Source organism: Salvelinus sp. IW2-2015, linkage group LG13, assembly GCF_002910315.2.
Source record: "Salvelinus sp. IW2-2015 linkage group LG13, ASM291031v2, whole genome shotgun sequence".
Lineage (NCBI taxonomy): Eukaryota > Metazoa > Chordata > Actinopteri > Salmoniformes > Salmonidae > Salvelinus > Salvelinus sp. IW2-2015.
In genome coordinates this window covers 5,056,644-5,075,239 of record NC_036853.1, presented here as the reverse complement: position 1 = coordinate 5,075,239, position 18,596 = coordinate 5,056,644, and the positions used below count along the sequence as shown (strand labels likewise).

The 18,596-nt window shown below is 42.2% G+C and overlaps 1 protein-coding gene across 2 annotated transcripts; it reads left to right on the top strand.

Moving 5' to 3' along the window:
• Positions 1–6: 6 nt before the first annotated feature.
• On the top strand, positions 7–18,398 carry LOC111972010 (E3 ubiquitin-protein ligase rfwd3.S). 2 transcript variants are annotated; one of them, XM_023998835.2, is made up of 13 exons: positions 7–217; positions 2,769–3,071; positions 3,195–3,442; positions 3,539–3,597; positions 3,721–3,930; positions 4,303–4,394; positions 7,508–7,622; positions 7,835–8,060; positions 8,296–8,446; positions 8,674–8,850; positions 14,325–14,539; positions 15,742–15,959; positions 16,385–18,398. In XM_023998835.2, the coding sequence occupies exons 2-13, from the start codon at positions 2,779–2,781 to the stop codon at positions 16,526–16,528; spliced, it is 2,148 nt and encodes a 715-aa protein (XP_023854603.1). In that variant the 5' UTR covers positions 7–217; positions 2,769–2,778; the 3' UTR covers positions 16,529–18,398. The 2 variants fall into 2 exon arrangements, with proteins under 2 accessions (XP_023854603.1, XP_023854604.1); XM_023998836.2 differs by lacking the exon at positions 7–217 and adding an exon at positions 260–409.
• The last annotated feature ends 198 nt before the right edge of the window (positions 18,399–18,596 follow it).

The window sequence follows — 18,596 nt, the reverse complement described above, 5'->3', positions numbered from 1 at the left end:
GTGGTGTTGAAACATTATGGGGCGGGCCATTGAAGACTGGCGGGGATATTCGAGCCTTCCAAATGACGACGGAGATAGCAACGAAACTAGGAACGGATTATAATTACATCAAATGTCATGCTTTAAGAGTAATATAGTTTAACCATTTAGCTTGTCATGGTAACTCACGAAGTTTGACACTGTCAAGGATCGTTTTGGTAAAACGCGATTTTCCAAGGTAGGAAGAGGCGAGCTGCTAATTTACACRGCCCGGCAAGCGGCAGACTGATCTGAGTGGAGCTAGCATTATAACTAGCTAGCTAGTTTATTAGCAAGGAGGTTATTTCCAAAGAGTAGCCACTTGCTATATATGAAAACTCCGTACTTTTTCATTGATCACATTCGAGACTGTCACGAAATATCCACATCGGTAATGTACCGTAATATTACAACTTGCTAGCTAATTGTGATGTTTACGGTTTCAAGTAACTACAGTAGCTAGCTAGTTAMCAGAGCGGCCTTCGGTTTCCGTCTCAATGTACGGTGACTGCTAGTTCCAAAATCCCGCTTTGTGTTTTGCACTTCCTAGCAGCTGGCTAGTTAACTAGCTATCATTGTTACCTAGCTAGCTGGCTACCTATTAAATGTGCCAATTGTCACCTAACATTTATCTTACATAGCTAACTAGCTAGCTAATGTATTCTCATTTACATAACTGGTCTTATCACTAACGTAACGTTAGATTGTCCATCCAATTTAGCTTGTGTTAACCATTTTTCAAGTAACGTTGCGTGGCAATTTAGTGAACTAGTTAGCATTGCATGCAAGTTACAGTGCTTTCAGAAAGTATTCACAGCCCTCGACTTTTTCCAAGTTTTGTTCAAATGGATTTAGTCATTTTTTTGTTAACGATCTACACAAAATACTCTTTCAACGTGGGGGGGATTATATATATATATATATACAAAAATATGGAAATAAAACACTATTGATTAGATAAGTGTTCAATACACATTGGAATCACCTTTTGCAGCGATTACAGCTGTGATTCTTTCTGGGTCAGTCTCTAAGAACTTTGTACACCTGGATTGTACAATATTTGCCCATTTATTTAAACGATCCTTAAAGCTCTATCAAGTTGGTTGTTGATTATTGCTAAAAAAAAAACAGCCATTTTCAAGTCTTGCCATAGATTTTCAAGCCGACTTAAGTCAAAACTGTAACTAGGCCACTCAGGAACATTCAATGTTGTCTTGGTAAGCAACTCCACTGTTTTAGGTTATTGTCCTGCTGAAAGGTGAATTTGTCTCGCAGTTTCTGGTGGAAAGCAGACTGAACCAAGTTTTCCTCTATGATTTTGTGTGCCTAGCTCTATTCAGTTTCTTTTTATGCTAATCTCCTTAGTCCTTTGCCGATGACTAGCCTACCCATAACATGATGCAGCTACRGCCATGCTTGAAAATATGAAGAGTGATACTCAGTGATGTTTTTGTGTTGGATTTTCCCAAACCCAATGCTTTGTATTTGGTGCAAAAAGTACAATTTCTTTGCCACATTTRTTGCATTATTACTTTAGTCCTGTATCGCAAACAGTATGCATGTTTTGGAATATTTGTGTTCTGTACAGGCTTCCTTCTTTTCACTGTCAATTAGGTTACTATTGCGGAGCAATCCTTGTGGCGGGCCGGGTGCATGCCTGCTGACTTCGGTAACTAGCTGTACAGGGTTTCCTCTAACACATTGGTGCGGCTGGCTTCCGGGTTAAGCGAGCAGTGTCTCAGTAAGCATTGCGGCTTGGCAGGGTCATGTTTCGGAGAATGCATGGCTCTTGACCTTCGCCTCTCCCAAGTCCGTACGGGAGTTGCAGCGATGGGACAATACTGTAACTACCAATTGGATATCACGAAATTAGGGAGGAAAAAGGGGTAAAAAAATATATATATATTGTGGAGTAACTACAATGTTGTTGATCCATCCTCTGTTATCTCCTGTCACAGCCATTAAACTGTAACTTTTAAAGTCACCATTGGCCTGATGGTGAAATCCCTCAGTTACCTTCCTCTCCGGCAACTGAGTTAGGAGGGGCACCTGTATCTTTGTAGTGACTGACTGCATTGATACACCATCCAAAGTGTAATTAATAACTTCACCATGGTCAAAGGGATAGTTAATGTCTGCTTTATTTTTTTTTTACCCATCTACCAATAGGTGCCCTTTGCGAACTATTGGATAATTTCCCTCGTCTTTGTGGTTGAATATGTGTTTGAAATTCACTGCTCGATTGGGGGACAGAGTGAGTCCATGCAATTTATTATGTGACTTGCTAAGCACATTTTTACCCCTGAACCTATTTAGGCTTGCCATAACATAAGGGTTGAATAGTTAGTGACTTGACATTTCAGCTTTTCAATTTTTATGATTTTGTAAAGGTTTCAAAAAACACATTTCCAATTTGCCATATTATGGGTTGTGTGTAGATAAGTGACAATCACAATTAAATACGTTTTAAATTCCGGCTGTAACACAACAAAATGTGGAAAAAGTCAAGGGGGTGAATATTTTCTGAAGGCATTGTACATAACCTGATTTTTGTTGTCACCCTAGCTATGTGGCTCCAGGCAGCATTGCGTGCCCTACAGGGGTGCCCTTGCGTGCCCTACTCATTACGCAGATTCTGTTACAAACCGTTTATTTTTTATTTTTTTTACTCCAAACGGAAAACCTTTTGCAACAAAAATAAGTTTCTATTGGACAAATTCAGGATAATAATTACAATATATTTTACGTAGTGCTTTTCAAATGGAGGCGATGGAGGTGGACTTGCAGCTGGGGGTCCCCAGGAGGGAACCAGAACCAGATGCTATGGCAGGCCATGTGGAGCTCCCTATCATCATCCCTGACTCTGGCAGCGAAACTGAGGTTGAGGACGAGGCAGACGCGGCTCCCCTAGACCCGCCACGGCTCCCGACCACCTGGGCGTTCAGTCAGAACCGAATCAGAGTGGAGGGTCAAGTTGGGCCCAGGATCAGAATGGAGGGTCATATTGGGCCCAGCGTCACTACAGCAGCAGCCCTGAGGCAGCGGAGAGCCAGGTAGTTATGGTTGGACTGGAGTCACTCCCTCTAAACTGTACCGGAGACATTGTATACTTCATTGAGTACCTATTTCACCAACAACTCATTTATTGTTCCTGTATTGTCTGTGTGTGATAAAAGGCCAGGCGTCAGGGCGCTCTACCCCACCCAGACCTCTCCCTCTGCTAGCCGCTTCCTAGATTTCCTGCTGCGAGTCCCTGCAGCCAACCCTGACTCTGGCAATACCACTGAGTCGAGCGAGTCAGAGGATGAGGCAGACCCCGCAGGGCCAGTAGACCCTCACGACCCTGACGAACCTGCTGTTCCCTCCAGCCTAGGAATGAACCCTCCTGTGGCAGCCACGCCACTGCAAGGCCTAAATCCTTCAGGTAAACCAACCTCGAGCTCAAGTCTGTTCCACGCATTGCCATTTTAGACTGTCACCTATGAAGAGTTAAATCTAACCATGTCTATCCTGTGTATAGATTCTAATGCAACCACAGAGGCTGCGAGGACAGAGACTGGAAATCAAGTGAATCCTGAGGTAAGACCACATTCATTGCCAGTGATGGTCCTAGAATCTTGGAGGGGAATAATATTTCCATGATTAGCTAGCTAGTGCAGTTTCTGTAGTACCATCGGCATGCTCTCTCGGTCCCCTTTCAAGAGTGTAACAGCCCCAGTGGCCACCAGTGGTGCGGCTCTTCGTTCGTCCCAAGGAGATGAGGGGGAGGGGGAGACCTGCTCTATCTGCTTTGAGCCCTGGACCACYTCAGGGGAGCACCGCCTGGCCACCCTGCGCTGCGGACATCTCTTCGGCTACACCTGCATTGGCCGCTGGGTGAAGGGCCAGGGCCAGGGAGCCAAGTGTCCCCAGGTCAGTGTCTGCATGTCTGTCTGTCAGCCTCGGCATGTCTGGGGGCAGAGGAGTGGAGTTGCTCAGGAAGGTCTGTACTCAGTATTTGCAGTCCCTCCTAGGTGACAAAATGCTCCTTGTTCCACTGTAATGACTGGTACCAAATTGARTCTGTGCTGGAGACGAATTTCCTCAAGCAGTCAAAAATAATTTGAAACCTAATAAATGCCCTCTGAATTACTTAAATCTGAGAAAATACTGCCACAAAATGACTAAAATACAGTTGCATTGACTTACCATACAGACAATGATGTAATTTATTGATAAGAAAATATTCCCTCAGATTATGTCCAGTCCTTATAATGACCTTTACTGCTCTGTGCATGTCTGCAGTGCAACAAGAAGGCCAAGCGCTCTGATATCGTCCTCCTGTACGCACGCAAGCTGAGGGCTGTGGACAACACAGAGCAGGAGAATATGAAGAGGTAAGGTAGCTGAGCTCCTCTTGATTTGACCTTATTCACTGTTGTGTGTAGGGAGCGGTTGAGAGWGTGATGCACACTTTTCCACAATGCATGGGAGAGGTGGGCTGCAAGTGATAGGTAGAATTTCTTGTAGAATTTCTTAACTTCTTAATGTGTTTCAGCCAATCAGTTGTGTTGTGACAAGGTAGGGGCAGAACCTGTCTCTTATACACATCTAGATGTGTATAAGAGACAGGTATAAAATAACACATATGGAATCATGTAGTAAACAAAAAAGTGTTAAACAAATCAAAATATATTTTATATTTGTGATTCTTCAAAGTAGCTACCCGTTGCCTTGATGACAGCTTTGCACACGCTTGGCATTCTCTCAACCAGCTTCATGAGGTAGTCACCTGGAATGCATTTTAATTAACAGGTGTGCCATGTTAAAAGTACATTTGTAGAATTTCTTAACTTCTTAATGTGTTTCAGCCAATCAGTTGTGTTGTGACAAGGTAGGGGTGCTATACAGAAGATAATCTGGACATGGTATTTTACCAAATAGGGCTATGTCAAGAACAGCTCAAATAAGCAAAGAGAAACAGTCCATCATTACTTAAAGACATGAAGGTCAGTCAATCTGGAAAATTTCAACAACTTTGAAAGTTTCTTCAAGTGCAGTCGCAAAAACCATCAAGCGCTATGAGGAAACTGGCTCTCATGAGGACCGCCACAGGAAATTAAGACCCAGAGTTATCTCTGCTGCAGAGGATATGTTCATTAGTTACCGGCCTCAGAAACTGCAGCCCATATAAATGCTTCACCGATTTCAAGTAACAGACACATCTCAACATCAACTGTTCAGAGGAGACTGCGTGAATCAGGCCTTCATGGTSGAATTGCTGCAAAGAAACCACTTCTAAAGGACACCAATAAGAAGAAGAGACTTGCTTGGGCCAAGACACACGCACAATGGACATTAGACCGGTGGAAATCTGTCCTTTGGTCTGAGTCCAAATTTGAGATGTTTGGTTCCAACCYCCATGTCTTTGTGAGACACACAGTAGGTGAACGTTTGATTTCCGCATGTGTGACTCCCACCGTTAAGCATGGAGAATGAGGTGTGATGGTGTGGGGGTGCTTTGCTGGTGACACTGTCTGTGATTTTATTTAGAATTCAAGGCACACTTAACCAGCATGGCAACCACAGCATTCTGCATCGATACGCCATCCCATCTGGTTTGCGCTTAGTCCCACTATCATTTGTTTTTCAACAGGTCAATGACCCAACACACCTCCAGGCTATTTGACCAAGAAGGAGTGTGATGGAGTCTTTCAAGACTATTGGAAAAGCATTACAGGTGGAGCTGGTTGAGAGAACGCCAAATGTGCAAAGCTATCATCAAAGCAAAGGGTGGCTAATTTGAAGAATCACAAATATAAAGTGTATTTTGATTTGTTTAACACTTTTTTTGGTTACTACATGATTCCATGTGTTATTTCATAGTTTTGATGTTTTCGCTGTTTTTCTACAATGTAGAAAATAGTACAAATAAAGAAAAACCCTGGAATGAGTAGGTGTCAACTTTTGACTGGTACTGCATGTTACAGCACTTTTGTTTCAGTAATAAATATGTTGAAATGGAACCAAATTGTCGTTGCTACACAGCTATTTTCTCCAGKGATGTTTGACCGGGTTCAAGTCCATGCTCTGGCCGGGCCACTCGAGGACATTCAGAGACRTMTCCCGAAGCCACTCCTGCGTTGTCTTGGCTGTGTGCTTAGGGTTGTTATCCTGTTGGAAGTTGAGCCTTCGCCCCAGTCTGAGGTCCAGAGTGCTCTGGAGCAGGTTTTAATCAAGGATCTCTCTGTACTTTTCTCCGTTCATCTTTCCCTCGATCCTGACTAGTCTCCCAGTACCTGCTGCTGAAAAACATCACCATGCTTCACTTTAGGGATGGTGCCCGGGTTTCRTCCAGATGTGATGCTTGGWATTAAGGCCAAAGAGTTCAATCTTTGTTTCATCAGACCAGATAATCTTGTTTCTCGTGGTCTGAGAGTCTTTAGGTGCATTTTGGCAAACTCCAACCGGGCTGRCGTGCTTTTTACTGAGGAGTGACTTCTGTCTGGCCACTCTACCATAAAGGCAGAGATAGTTGTCCTCCTGGAAGGTTCTCCCCCTCTGGAGCTCTTTTAGTGACCATCGGGTACTTGGTCACCTCCCTGACCAAGGCCCTTCTCCACAGTTTGGCCGGGCGGACAGCTCTGGGAAGAGTCTCGGTGGTTCCAAACTTCTTCCATTTAAGAATGATGGKGGCCACTGTGTTCTTCGGGACCTTCAATGCTGCAGATATTTTTTGGTGCTGTTCCCCGGATCTGTGCCTCGACACAATTATGTCTCAGTGCTCTACGGACAATTCCTTCAAACTCATGGCTTGGTTTTTGCTTTGACATGCACTGTCAACTGTGGGATCCTATATAGACAGGTGTGACTTTCCAAATCATGTCCAATCAATTGAATTTTGCACAGATGGACTCCAAGTTGTAGAAACATCTCAAGGATGATCAATMGAAACATGATGCACCTGAGCTCAATTTCGAGTCTCATAGCAAAGGTTCTAAATACTTATGTAAAGGTACTTTAATTATTTTGCTTTATGGGGTATTGTCTGTGTAGATTGATGAAAACAAATAATTCAATACATTTTAGATTAAGGTTGTAACATAACAAAATGTGGGAAAAGTGTGAAGGGGTGTGAATACTTCCCAAATGCACTGTAGGTCTAATGTGATAGTTTGCCTATAACCAGCCTGAGTAGGCCTGTAACTCCATTCCTTTTTTATTCAGAGCTTAGAGAAATTAATAAAATTGGAKATGATCTATTATCAGCCTGGTTACTGTGATGCATGTCTGTTGAATTGGGAGAAATCCACCCGCACTCAGCCCCGCCCCACCTTCTCAACCAGTCAGGAGCCGCTACTGCGTTGTGGCCTTGGCGTACTACATACTTTTTACTATACGACGATGAGTATACCACGATGAGTGCATATTATGCAGTTTAAGGATGTAGTACACTGGTATGGGTATTRGGACACAGCCAGTGAGTCTGAATGTTTTGTTATATGTGCAGGTCATTAGAGCAGGAGCAGTCAATGCGTAGGAATGCTGAACTAGAGTCAGCCCAGTGCCGGCTACAACTGCAGGTGATGACAGACGAATGTGGGAAACTACGCAAGCAGATACAGGTACTTTGTTCCTTTTGATGTTGTTATTGATTTATCTGTAATTCCCCTTCCCCCCTCTCTCCCCCATCCGTTTATCAGGTAGATTAGAACAACATGCTATAATCATTGATATTAATCATATCTTGAATTTCAAGGTTTTGTTGATCACATCTGTTATGCTTGAACACGGACTTCCATTGAACAGTTGGATCACTCTCTACCTTCTSTCCCAGGAGTTGAAGACGCTGATGGCCCAGCCTGGCTGTAGGCCCTCTAAGAACTCAGGGGCCTCTCTCTCCGGGCTCTCACAGAGACAGGACAGCACCCAGGGGGGCCACTACGTCTTCTCCAAGGCRGTGCTAGTGTCCCAGGCGGGGGGCTGCAGGGTGCTGTCCTACTGTGAACCCCTCAGCTGCCTGCTGGCCTCCCTTCCCTCCCCACACACCACCCTGGTGCCCGGTAAGACCTTTGATCAGCTTTGATATGCTTTCAGTACGGAATAACTGTGTGAATTTTTGTATTTTTGCATAGATATGAAAATATCAGAGGGCATATTTTCAACCGTCTGAAATATTTGCTACCTCCCAAGAAGCATTTCTGAGTTTTYTAAGACATGAAAGCCATTTCTTGGAATCATTTCTCTCCTTCCCTCACACTCTGTCTCTCTCTTCCTCTCTCTGTGTCTACCCGCCAGGCTACGGTGTGAAGAAGGTGAGTACGGTGAATCTGAAGGCATGCCAGTACGTTCCCATCCATGTCAAACAGATCAGAGGCCTGGCATTCAACAGACAAGCTGACAGCCTCCTGCTCTCTGCTGCCCTGGACAACACCATCAAACTCACCAGGTAACCACAAGAGACAGATAATCAGTCAGTGTCCAAGCAGAGAGATTTATCAGGACAGTTTATTTCAGAATGGTGTTGACTTAATAYCCCCAGGCTCAGATGGAGAAGAACATTGCACTTGCTAAGGTAGAACATTCTTTGATTGCAAGAATCAGTCAGACCTAGATTGAAAACAAAACGCTGATGGTTAAAAGGACAGTATTTATTTATTTATTTCTCTCCTGCAGTCTAATGACCAACACAGTGGTGCAGACGTACAACACGGGTAAGCCAGTGTGGAGCTGTTGCTGGTGCCTGGACAACAACAACTATGTGTACGCTGGTCTCAGTAACGGCTCTGTGCTGGTGTATGACACCAGAGACACCAGCACACACGTCCAGGAGCTGCAGCCACTACGCTCTAGGTAAGTCTGACAGCCAGACCAGGGGTTATTGGTCTATATTGTATTGTCTATATTCTCAACCACAGTTTGTCCCACTACACCTACAGTTGAAGTCGGAAGTTTACATACACTTAGGTTGGAGACATTAAAACTCYTTTTTCAACCACTCCACAAATTTCTTGTTAACAAACTATAGTTTTGGCAAGTCGGTTAGGACATCTACTTTGTGCATGACACAAGTAATTTTTCCAACAATTGTTTACAGACAGATTATTTCACTTATAATTCACTGTATCACAATTTCTTTGGGTCAGAAGTAGAGGTCGACCAATAATTTGGAATGGCTGATTAATTAGGTCCGATTTCAAGTTTTCATAACAATCGGAAAATCGGTAATTTTGGATGCCGATTTTGCAGAATTTTAAAATATTTTTTAAAATATTTTCTTTACACCTTTATTTAACTAGGCAAGTGAGTTAAGAACACATTCTTATTTTCTATGACGGCCTAGGAACGGTGTGTTAACTGCCTTGTTCAGGGGCAGAACGACAGATGTTTTACCTTGTCTGCTCAGGGATTCAATCTTGCAACCTTACTGTTAACTAGTCCAACGCTCTAACCACCGCCTGTTACTCGAATGCAGTAAGAAACCACGGTAAGTTGCTAGCTAGCATTAAACTTATCTTATAAAAAACAATCAATCAACCATAATCACTAGTTATAACTACACATGGTTGATGATATTACTAGTTTATCTAGCGTGTCCTGCGTTGCATATAATCGATGCAGTGCGCATTCGCGAAAAAGGACTATCGTTTCTCCAACGTGTACCTAACCATAAACATCAATGCTTTTCTTAAAATCAATACACAGAAGTATATATTTTTAAACCTGCATATATAGAAATCCAGGTTAGCAGGCAATATTAACCAGGTGAAATTGTGTCACTTCACTTGTGTTCATTGCACGCAGAGTCAGGGTATATGCAACAGTTTGGGCCGCCTGGCTCATTGTGAACTAATTTGCCAGAATTGTACGTAATTATGACATAACATTGAAGGTTGTGCAATGTAACAGGAATATTTAGACTGATCGGATGGCCACCGTAGTTAAAATACGGAACGGTTCCGTATATTCATTCACTGAAAGAATAAACGTTTTGTTATCGAGATGTAGTTTCCGGATTCGACCATTTAAATGTCCTAAAGGCTGTATTTCTGTGTGTTATTATGTTATAATTAAGTCTATGATTTGATAGAGCAGTCTTGACTGAGCTCGATGGTGGGCACCGTGCCAGACCAGCAGGCTCGTAGCACATTCATTCAAACAGCACTTTCGTGCGTTTATGCCAGCAGCTCTGCTTGTGTTTATTACATTTACATTACATTTAAGTCATTTAGCAGAACGCTCTATCCAGAGCGACTTACAAATTGGTGCATTCACCTTATGATATTCCAGTGGAACAACCACTTTACAATAGTGCACTTAACTCATTTAAGGGGGAGGGGGGGTAGGAGGAATACTTTTTCCTATCCTAGGTATTCCTTAAAGAGTGGGGTTTCAGGTGTCTCCGGAAGGTGGTGATTGACTCCGCTGACCTGGCGTCGTGAGGGAGTTTGTTCCACCATTGGGGTGCCAGAGCAGCGAACAGTTTTGACTGGGCTGAGCGGGAACTGTACTTCCTCAGAGGTAGGGAGGCGAGCAGGCACAGAGGTGGATGAACGCAGTGCCCTTGTTTGGGTGTAGGGCCTGATCAGAGCCTGAAGGTACGGAGGTGCCGTTCCCCTCACAGCTCTGTAGGCAAGGTTTTATGAATTCAAGCCTATCAACTCCCGAGTTAGGCTGGTGTAACCGATGTGAAATGGCTAGCTAGTTAGCGGGTGCGCGCTAATACCGTTTCAAACGTCCCTCGCTCTGAGACTTGGAGTAGTTGTTCCCTTGCTCTGCATGGGCAACGCTGCTTCGAGGGTGGCTGTTGTCGATGTGTTCCTGGTTCGAGCCCAGGTAGGGGCGAGGAGAGGGATGGAAGCTATACTGTTACACTGGCAATACTAAAGTACCTATAAGAACATTCAAATGTCAAAGGTATATAAAATACAAATCGTATAGAGAGAAATAGTCCTATATTCCTATAATAACTACAACCTAAAACTTCTTACCTGGGAATATTGAAGACTCATGTTAAAAGGAACCACCAGCTTATATTGTTCTCATGTTCTGAGCAAGGAACTTAAACGTTAGCTTTCTTACATGGCACATATTGCACTTTTACTTTCTTTCTCCAACACTTTGTTTCTGCATTTTTTAACCAAATTGAACATGTTTCATTATTTATTGAGGCTAAATTGATTTTATTGATGTATTATATTAAGTTAAAATAAGTGTTCATTCAGTATTGTTGTAATTGTCATTATTACAATAAAAGGGGAAAAAATCGTCCGATTAATCGGTATCGGCTTTTTATTGGTCCTCCAATAATCGTATTGGCGTTGAAAATCATATCGGTCGACCTCTGTCAGAAGTTTACATACACTAAGTTGACTGTGCCTTTAAACACCTTCAAACTCGGTGCCTCTTTGCTTGACATCATGGGAAAATCAAAAGAAATCAGTCAAACACCTCAGAAGAAAATCGTAGACCTCCAACTCTGGTTCATCCTTGGGAGCATTTCAAACGCCTGAAGGTGCCACGTTCATCTGTACAAACATAGTACGCAAGTATAAACACCATCGGACAACGCAGCCTCATACCGCTCAGGAAGGAGATGCGTTTTGTCTCCTAGAGATGAACGTACTTTGGTAATAAAAGTGCAAATCAATCCCAGAACAACAACAAAGGACCTTGTGAAGATGCTGGGGAAACGGGTACAAAAGTATCTATATCCACAGTAAAACAAGTCCTATATCGACATAAGCTGAAAGGCTGCTCAGCAAGGAAGAAGCCACTGCTCCAAAACCGCCATAAAAAAGCCAGACTACGGTTTGCAGCTGCACATGGGGACAAAGATCGTACTTTTTTGAGAAATGTCCTCTGGTCTGATGACAAAAAAATAGAACTGTTTGGCCATAATGACCATCGTTATGTTTGGAGGAAAAAGGGGGATGCTTGCAAGCCGAAGAACACAATCCCAACCGTGAAGCACGGGGGTGGCGCCTCATGTTGTGGGGGTGCTTTGCTGCAGGATATATTGAAGCGACATCAGTCAGGAAGTTAAAGCTTGGTCGCAAATGGGTCTTACAAATGGACAATGACCCAAAGCATACTTCCAAAGTTTTGGCAAAATGGCTTAAGGACAACAAAGTCAAGGTTTGTACACAAAGCCCTGACCTAATCTTATAGAAAATGTGTGGGCAGAACTGAAAAAGTGTGTGCGAGCAAGGAGGCCTACAAACCTGACTCAGTTACACCAGCTCTGTCAGGAGGAATGGGACAAAATTCACCCACTTATTGTGGGAAGCTTGTGGAAGGCTACCTGAAAGTTTTGACCCAAGTTAAACAAAGTTAAAGGCAATGCTACCAAATACTAATTGAGTGTATGCAAACTTCTGACCCACTGGGAATGTGATGAAAGAAATAAAAGCTGAAATAAGTCATTCTCAACTATTATTCTGACATTTCACATTCTTAAAATAAAGTGGTGATCCTAACTGACCTAAGACAATTTTTACTATAATTAAATGTCAGGAATTGTGAAACTGAGTTTAAATGTATTTGGCTTAGGTGTATGTAAACTTCCGACTTCAACTGTATCTATATATCCTACAGTGCCTTCATAAAGTGTTCTTCCCTTGGACTTTTTCACATTGTGTTGTGTTACTGCCTGTATTTAAAATTGATTACATTTAGATTTTGTCACTAGTCTACATGCAACACCCCATAATGTGAAAGTGGAATTATGTMTTTTGAATAATTTTTACAAATTATTGAAAAGCTGAAATGTCTTGAGTCCTAAGTATTCAACCCCTATTTTTATTGCAAGACTAAATAAGTTCAGGAGTAAYAATTTGCTTCACAAGTTGCGTGGACTCAATAATAGTGTTTGATTTTTGATTGACTACCTCATCTCTGCACCCTACACATACACATTCAAAAGACAMGAGGTTTTCCAATGCCTTGCAAAGAAGGGAACCTCTTGGTAGATGGGTTAAAAGGAATAGCAGACATCGACTTTCCCTTTGAGCATGGTGAAGTTATTAATGACACTTTGGGTGGTGTATCAATACACCAAGTCAATACAAAGATACAGGTATCCTTCCTAACTSTTGCCAGGGAGGAAGGAAACTGCTTAGCAATTTCACCATGAGGCCAATGGTGACTTTAAAACCATTACACAGTTTAATGGCTGTGATAGGAGAAAAMGAGGATGGATCAGCAACATCCAMGTTGAATGAAGCAATGTCTGTAGTAAAGAGAAGGAGCTAAAGTGTGTCATCATTACATTTTACTGTTGYCAACCGGTTGTGTTCAGCTTTGCTTTATCTTGGCCAGGTCGTAGTTGCAAATGAGAACTTGTTCTCAACTAGCCTACCTGGTTAAATAAAGGTGAAATCAAYAACATGMTAGTTACTCCACAACACTAACCTAATTGACAGAGTGAAAAGGAAGAAGCCTGTACAGAATAYAAATTGTCCAAAATATGTTTGCAGCAAGGCACTAAAGTAATACTGTAATTGTTATGTTTGGGGCAAATCCAATACATTACTGAGTACCACTCTCCATATTTTCAAGCATGTTGGCGGCTGCATCATGTTAAGGGTATGTTTGAAATCGTTAAAGACTGGGGWGTTTTTCAGYATAAAAAAGAAACGTAATGGAGCTAAGCACAGGCAAAGTCCTACAGGAAAACCTGGATGTCTGCTTTCCACCAGAATTTATCTTTCAGCAGGACAATAACCTAAAACACAAGGGCCAAATACACACTCTGAAGTTGCTTATCAAAAAGACAGTGAATGTTCCTGAGTGGTCGAGTTAGTTGATTTGAAAATCTGGCAAGACTTGAAAATGGTTGTCTAGGAATGATCAACAATCCAGGTGTGCAAAGCTCCAAGAGACTTACTCAGACTCAAAGGTGCTTCTACAGTGAATACTTATGTAAATGAGATTTCTGGATTTCATTTTCAATACATTTGAGGGAATCTAAAAACATGTTTTCACTTTGTCATTATTGTGTGTAGATGGGTGAGGAAAAAATATTTTAAATACATTTTGAATTTAGGCTGTAACACAACAGTATGTGGAATAAGTCAATGGGTATGAGTACTTTCTGAAGTCACTGTAGCTAGGGCCCAGAGATTTTCCTCCCTGACCACAGGATCTGACCAGAAAAAGTTAGATTTGGTATTTTATTTTCAGCAGTTGGGTTTTGCTACTCATTCTCAAAGATGGTTAAATGTAATATGTACATGGTGTGTGAAATGTCATTCACATGGTGTAATACATATACAGTGTGTGATTTAAAACCACAAGGCCAAACCATGACCTTTGGCTCCTCCCAGGTGTCCCGTGGCCTCCCTGTCCTACGTGCCTCGCGCCTCCTCCAGCTCGTTCCCGTGTGGCGGCCTCATCGCAGGTTCTCTGGAGGGGGGCTGCTTCTGGGAGCAGGTGGACAGCACCACTTACAGACCCCACATTTTGCCCCTGGAGACAGGAGGCTGCACAGACATCCAGGTGGAGCCAGAGAGCAGACACTGTCTGGTCACCTACAGACCAGGTGAGAGACTGAGGGACAATGAAGCACTGTCTGTAGTAAAGAGAAGGAGCTGAAGTGTGTCATCATAACATTTTACTGTTGGKAACCGGTTGTGTTCAGCTCTTCTCTACTCAGAGCTAATCGAACACGAAGTGCTAGCAGAATCACTGTGTGTGTGTGTGTGTGTGGCTAGGTTTCCATCCAATTGGCAACAGATTTTCATGTGAATATCCAAAAATATGCATAAAAACAATATGGGCATTTTTCCACCAGAGATTTTTTTGTTGGTTATAAAAGGTTGTGCGTGATGAAGTAGTGTACAACTTTTGCAGTTTAATTCCCATTGACCAAATAGGAAATACTATTTAAATGGGTTTTCATTGCATTTTCAACAATGTTTGCGTTGCATAGCGAATGTGTCCACTCTGGTCTTGGCACATGTGCTCTAGCCAACAGCGTGCTGATACAGTGCGAGTATAGCCTACTACATGATGAGATTATTATAGACAAAAGAGCAAGATTATTTTTATTTGTCAAATGGCAGCCATCATCATCATGTCACCAGAATAAGACCCTCGATATTTATTAGAAAGSAGCATCAAGCTCATCACCGTGCACTTTGCACCACCCTGTTATGTTCATCATAACTTATTTTATCTGTAACCTAAAATTGCATGGTTTCCTGAGTTGTAGTAGTGGGAGGACTACACACCATATCATCGCGTGACTCCAAGTTTACTCTGATATGATGGTTATTATATCAATATGTCGCATAACTGTGTTTTCACAGCCATTTCTCACATAATTAATTTTACCGACACAAAAAGATCCCATCGTGTCGAATGAACGAATTCTGTTGGCATTTATAAAATTGTACTGAAACTTCCTGTTTCCATCACAGCTGTTGTGATTTATTTTATTTTATATACAGTATGACTTTACTTAACTGTGGATAAAAATGTGTGTTAAAAATAAAATGTATAATCTTTTGTCTGATAGAATTCTGCTTGATACTGCTGCCAGAGTCTTTGTTGGATCTAGGAAATCTGCCCACTCTCACACTAGTCCTGGCTTCTGGCTGCAGGATTGATTCTAATATCTCTAAGCTCGGCATGAACTAAAGCCTGAATTCCCCAGTAGCTCTCTAGGACCGGGGTCGGTGTTGACCACTAGCACCAGTATTTTGACTGACAGTCTCTGTGTTTGACCCCGTGTGACCCCAGGGCGCTCCAACCCGTCTCTGCGTTGTGTTCTGATGGAGCTGAACAGGACTCTACAGCAGGATGCGGCCCAGGAGCCCTTGTGTTCCTGCTACCCTGTCCAGACCTTCAGCGCCGGCTCCTCTTGCAAAGTGCTCACCAAGAACGCTGTGTTCAGAAGCCCGGCCGGGAAGGGCTCCACTTTGGTCTGTGCTGGGGACGAGTCCACTAACTCCACCATGGTGAGCCACTGGCTTGTGTGTGTGTGTGTGTGTGTGTGTGTGTGTGTGTATTCACACGTATTCAATGGTGAGCATTGATTGGCAATGATTTCAATTCTGTGTATCACTTGTGTACAGAATCGTGGGCATTGGGAATAATAATTGTTTTGTGAACATCTGTATGCAGCACTGAAAACAGGGTCAAGGAAATGATGGTCCACTGTGGAGACAGGGAGCACATTGTGTCAGTCATTACAGATAGAGCCCTAAACTTTCACCCACTGCTGCGATTAGGGAAGAATCAATGGTTCAACTGTTTTGTAGTTGAAAGAACTCAATAATACTGAGAGACATATGACTCTGATTTGAGGCTGTTTGAAAAATATGAAACGGCATCAAGAGCTTCACATTGATCTATTGATTCTAATCATGTCATTTTGTTCCAGGTGTGGGATGCAGGGAGTGGATCCCTGATTCAGAAGTTGCCTGCTGACCTCCCAGTGTTGGACATCTGCCCGTTTGAGGTGAATCAGGGCAGTTACCTGGCCTCGCTCACTGAGAAGATGCTCAAAATCTACAAGTGGGAATAAGGAGAGATTATGGAAAACACACACACCATCAGCATAGAGCATGTATGAGTAGCGCAGCTGCTGCACTGTATAAATGGCATCCATTTAAAACAGCCTTTTCTTAGACTACAGAGGAGCCTTTGTTGGGTATGCTCAGTGGAGGGACTGGAGAGATATCACACTGCTGCACTGTTATCAACAAACTGATAGCTGGAGTGCCAGTACAGCTACACCACTGTCCTAAATGTTTACATTTGAGGATAACTGAAAACATCCCATCAAAATMAACAAAAATGACACAGCAGATATAGTACAGCAAGACAAGGGTTTCCTACCCACTCACCACTACCCAGCGTTTTGCTCTGTAGCTTTTCCTCTGGATGTGAAGATGAATCTGTTTTTGTCAGCCATGCTGCTGATGTTTGTTTTAATTTTGCAATGTTGTGTTTCTTCACTGGGCCATGTTCAGCTGCCAAACGTTCTTGAACGTTGCAGATAGAAATTRCATGAATAGAGCCGATGTGAGTCCTTACTGTACATATCAGAGGCATGTTTGAGCTACATTGCTTATTTCTATCTGAATGTTCCAAAATGTTAAATCCTGCTGAATGTGCTCCTGGTCTTAGGCTGCGTTCACACAGGCAGCCCAATTGTGTGGCACGTTCAACAGGATTGAACGTTTTGGAACGTTTAGATAGGAAAGCTATGTAGATTAAACATGTCTCTGATATGTAGAATAAGGAATGCCATCGGCTCTAAATTACATTTTCTATCTGCAACGTTCGAGAACGTTTGGCAACTGAACGTGGCCCTAATCTTTGTTCCACTAATTGGTCAAAAGCCCAATCATATCAGATCTTTTCATATCTTTTTCAGAGCTGATCTGGTTGGTCAAAATACACATTTAGTGAAGAAAATATCAGAAATGGGCTGCCTGTCTAAACGAAATATTTGAGATGGATCCATGGATGAAAATCAGGACATCTATAGGACATCTATAAAATCTTAATGTACTAAAAATTATTTGCTTATTTTAGATCCAGAGGAAATGATATATACATGTATATTTTATACCAAATGTTTATACAATTTCAAATGTAWTAAAATATAAATAATTGGTTATTGTTCATCCTGATGTAGGTTGGGGTGATATCCAGAGTGTCTAAACTTTATACTGACCTTGTGCCATACCAGGATAGTTTGTAATACTGACACTGAACACAAGGGGCGCTGTTTTCAAACCCCACTGATGCGCTGTAATCCAAAGTTTAGCAATGCTAACAAGTACATGTAAAATACCATAGAAAATGCTAACTAAATACTAACAACCGCATTGTGAACATTMTGTACAGTTTCTGACCTACACTATACAAGTAACTAAAAATGCTACACAGTGCTGCATGCACAAAACAGACTGACTTAATAATGATAAGATATTTAGTTGTGAGTTCCATATTGTWATTACATCACCTGGCGCATGCTGCACAACAGTGAGTGACACTCAAGGCTCTGGTCTCTCATTGTGTGCTTGTAAACAAACACCACCTAACGTGACTGGGTACTGCCTGTAAGCTTCATAATAATGTGACAGGTGAGATGAAGAATGCAATGTTCTTTATCTCCTAACATATTGCACAAGTTGACTGCAGGTATGTACTTAAAAATATTCACATTTATTAAAAAACGTAACTGTTTCAATGGTATTGGCGGTATTGAAAAACCCTCCTGTGGCTTTTTCCAAATACCCTGTTGTACGGTATATACAGTGTACTGCCCAATCCTATCCTGGTGTGTGATTCATACTGCAGATTGCTAGCTGCAAACGGTTAGCTAGCTCGCTATTTTCATAAATCATATTTTTTTCAATAATAAACATTGTCTTCAACAATGAGCATTGTCTATAGTGCTCTTTTAAAGATCAGTAATCAATGGTTTTGTATTTTCATAGATTAAATATCAGTATCATGGGTTATGTCAGGAACAAATGAGAGCAGACAGAAGTCAGATTATAGAAACAAAATTATTAGATTTCCCCATTGCGATAGCGAATTTACACAGGCAGCTCATTTCTGATCTTTTTCCACTAATT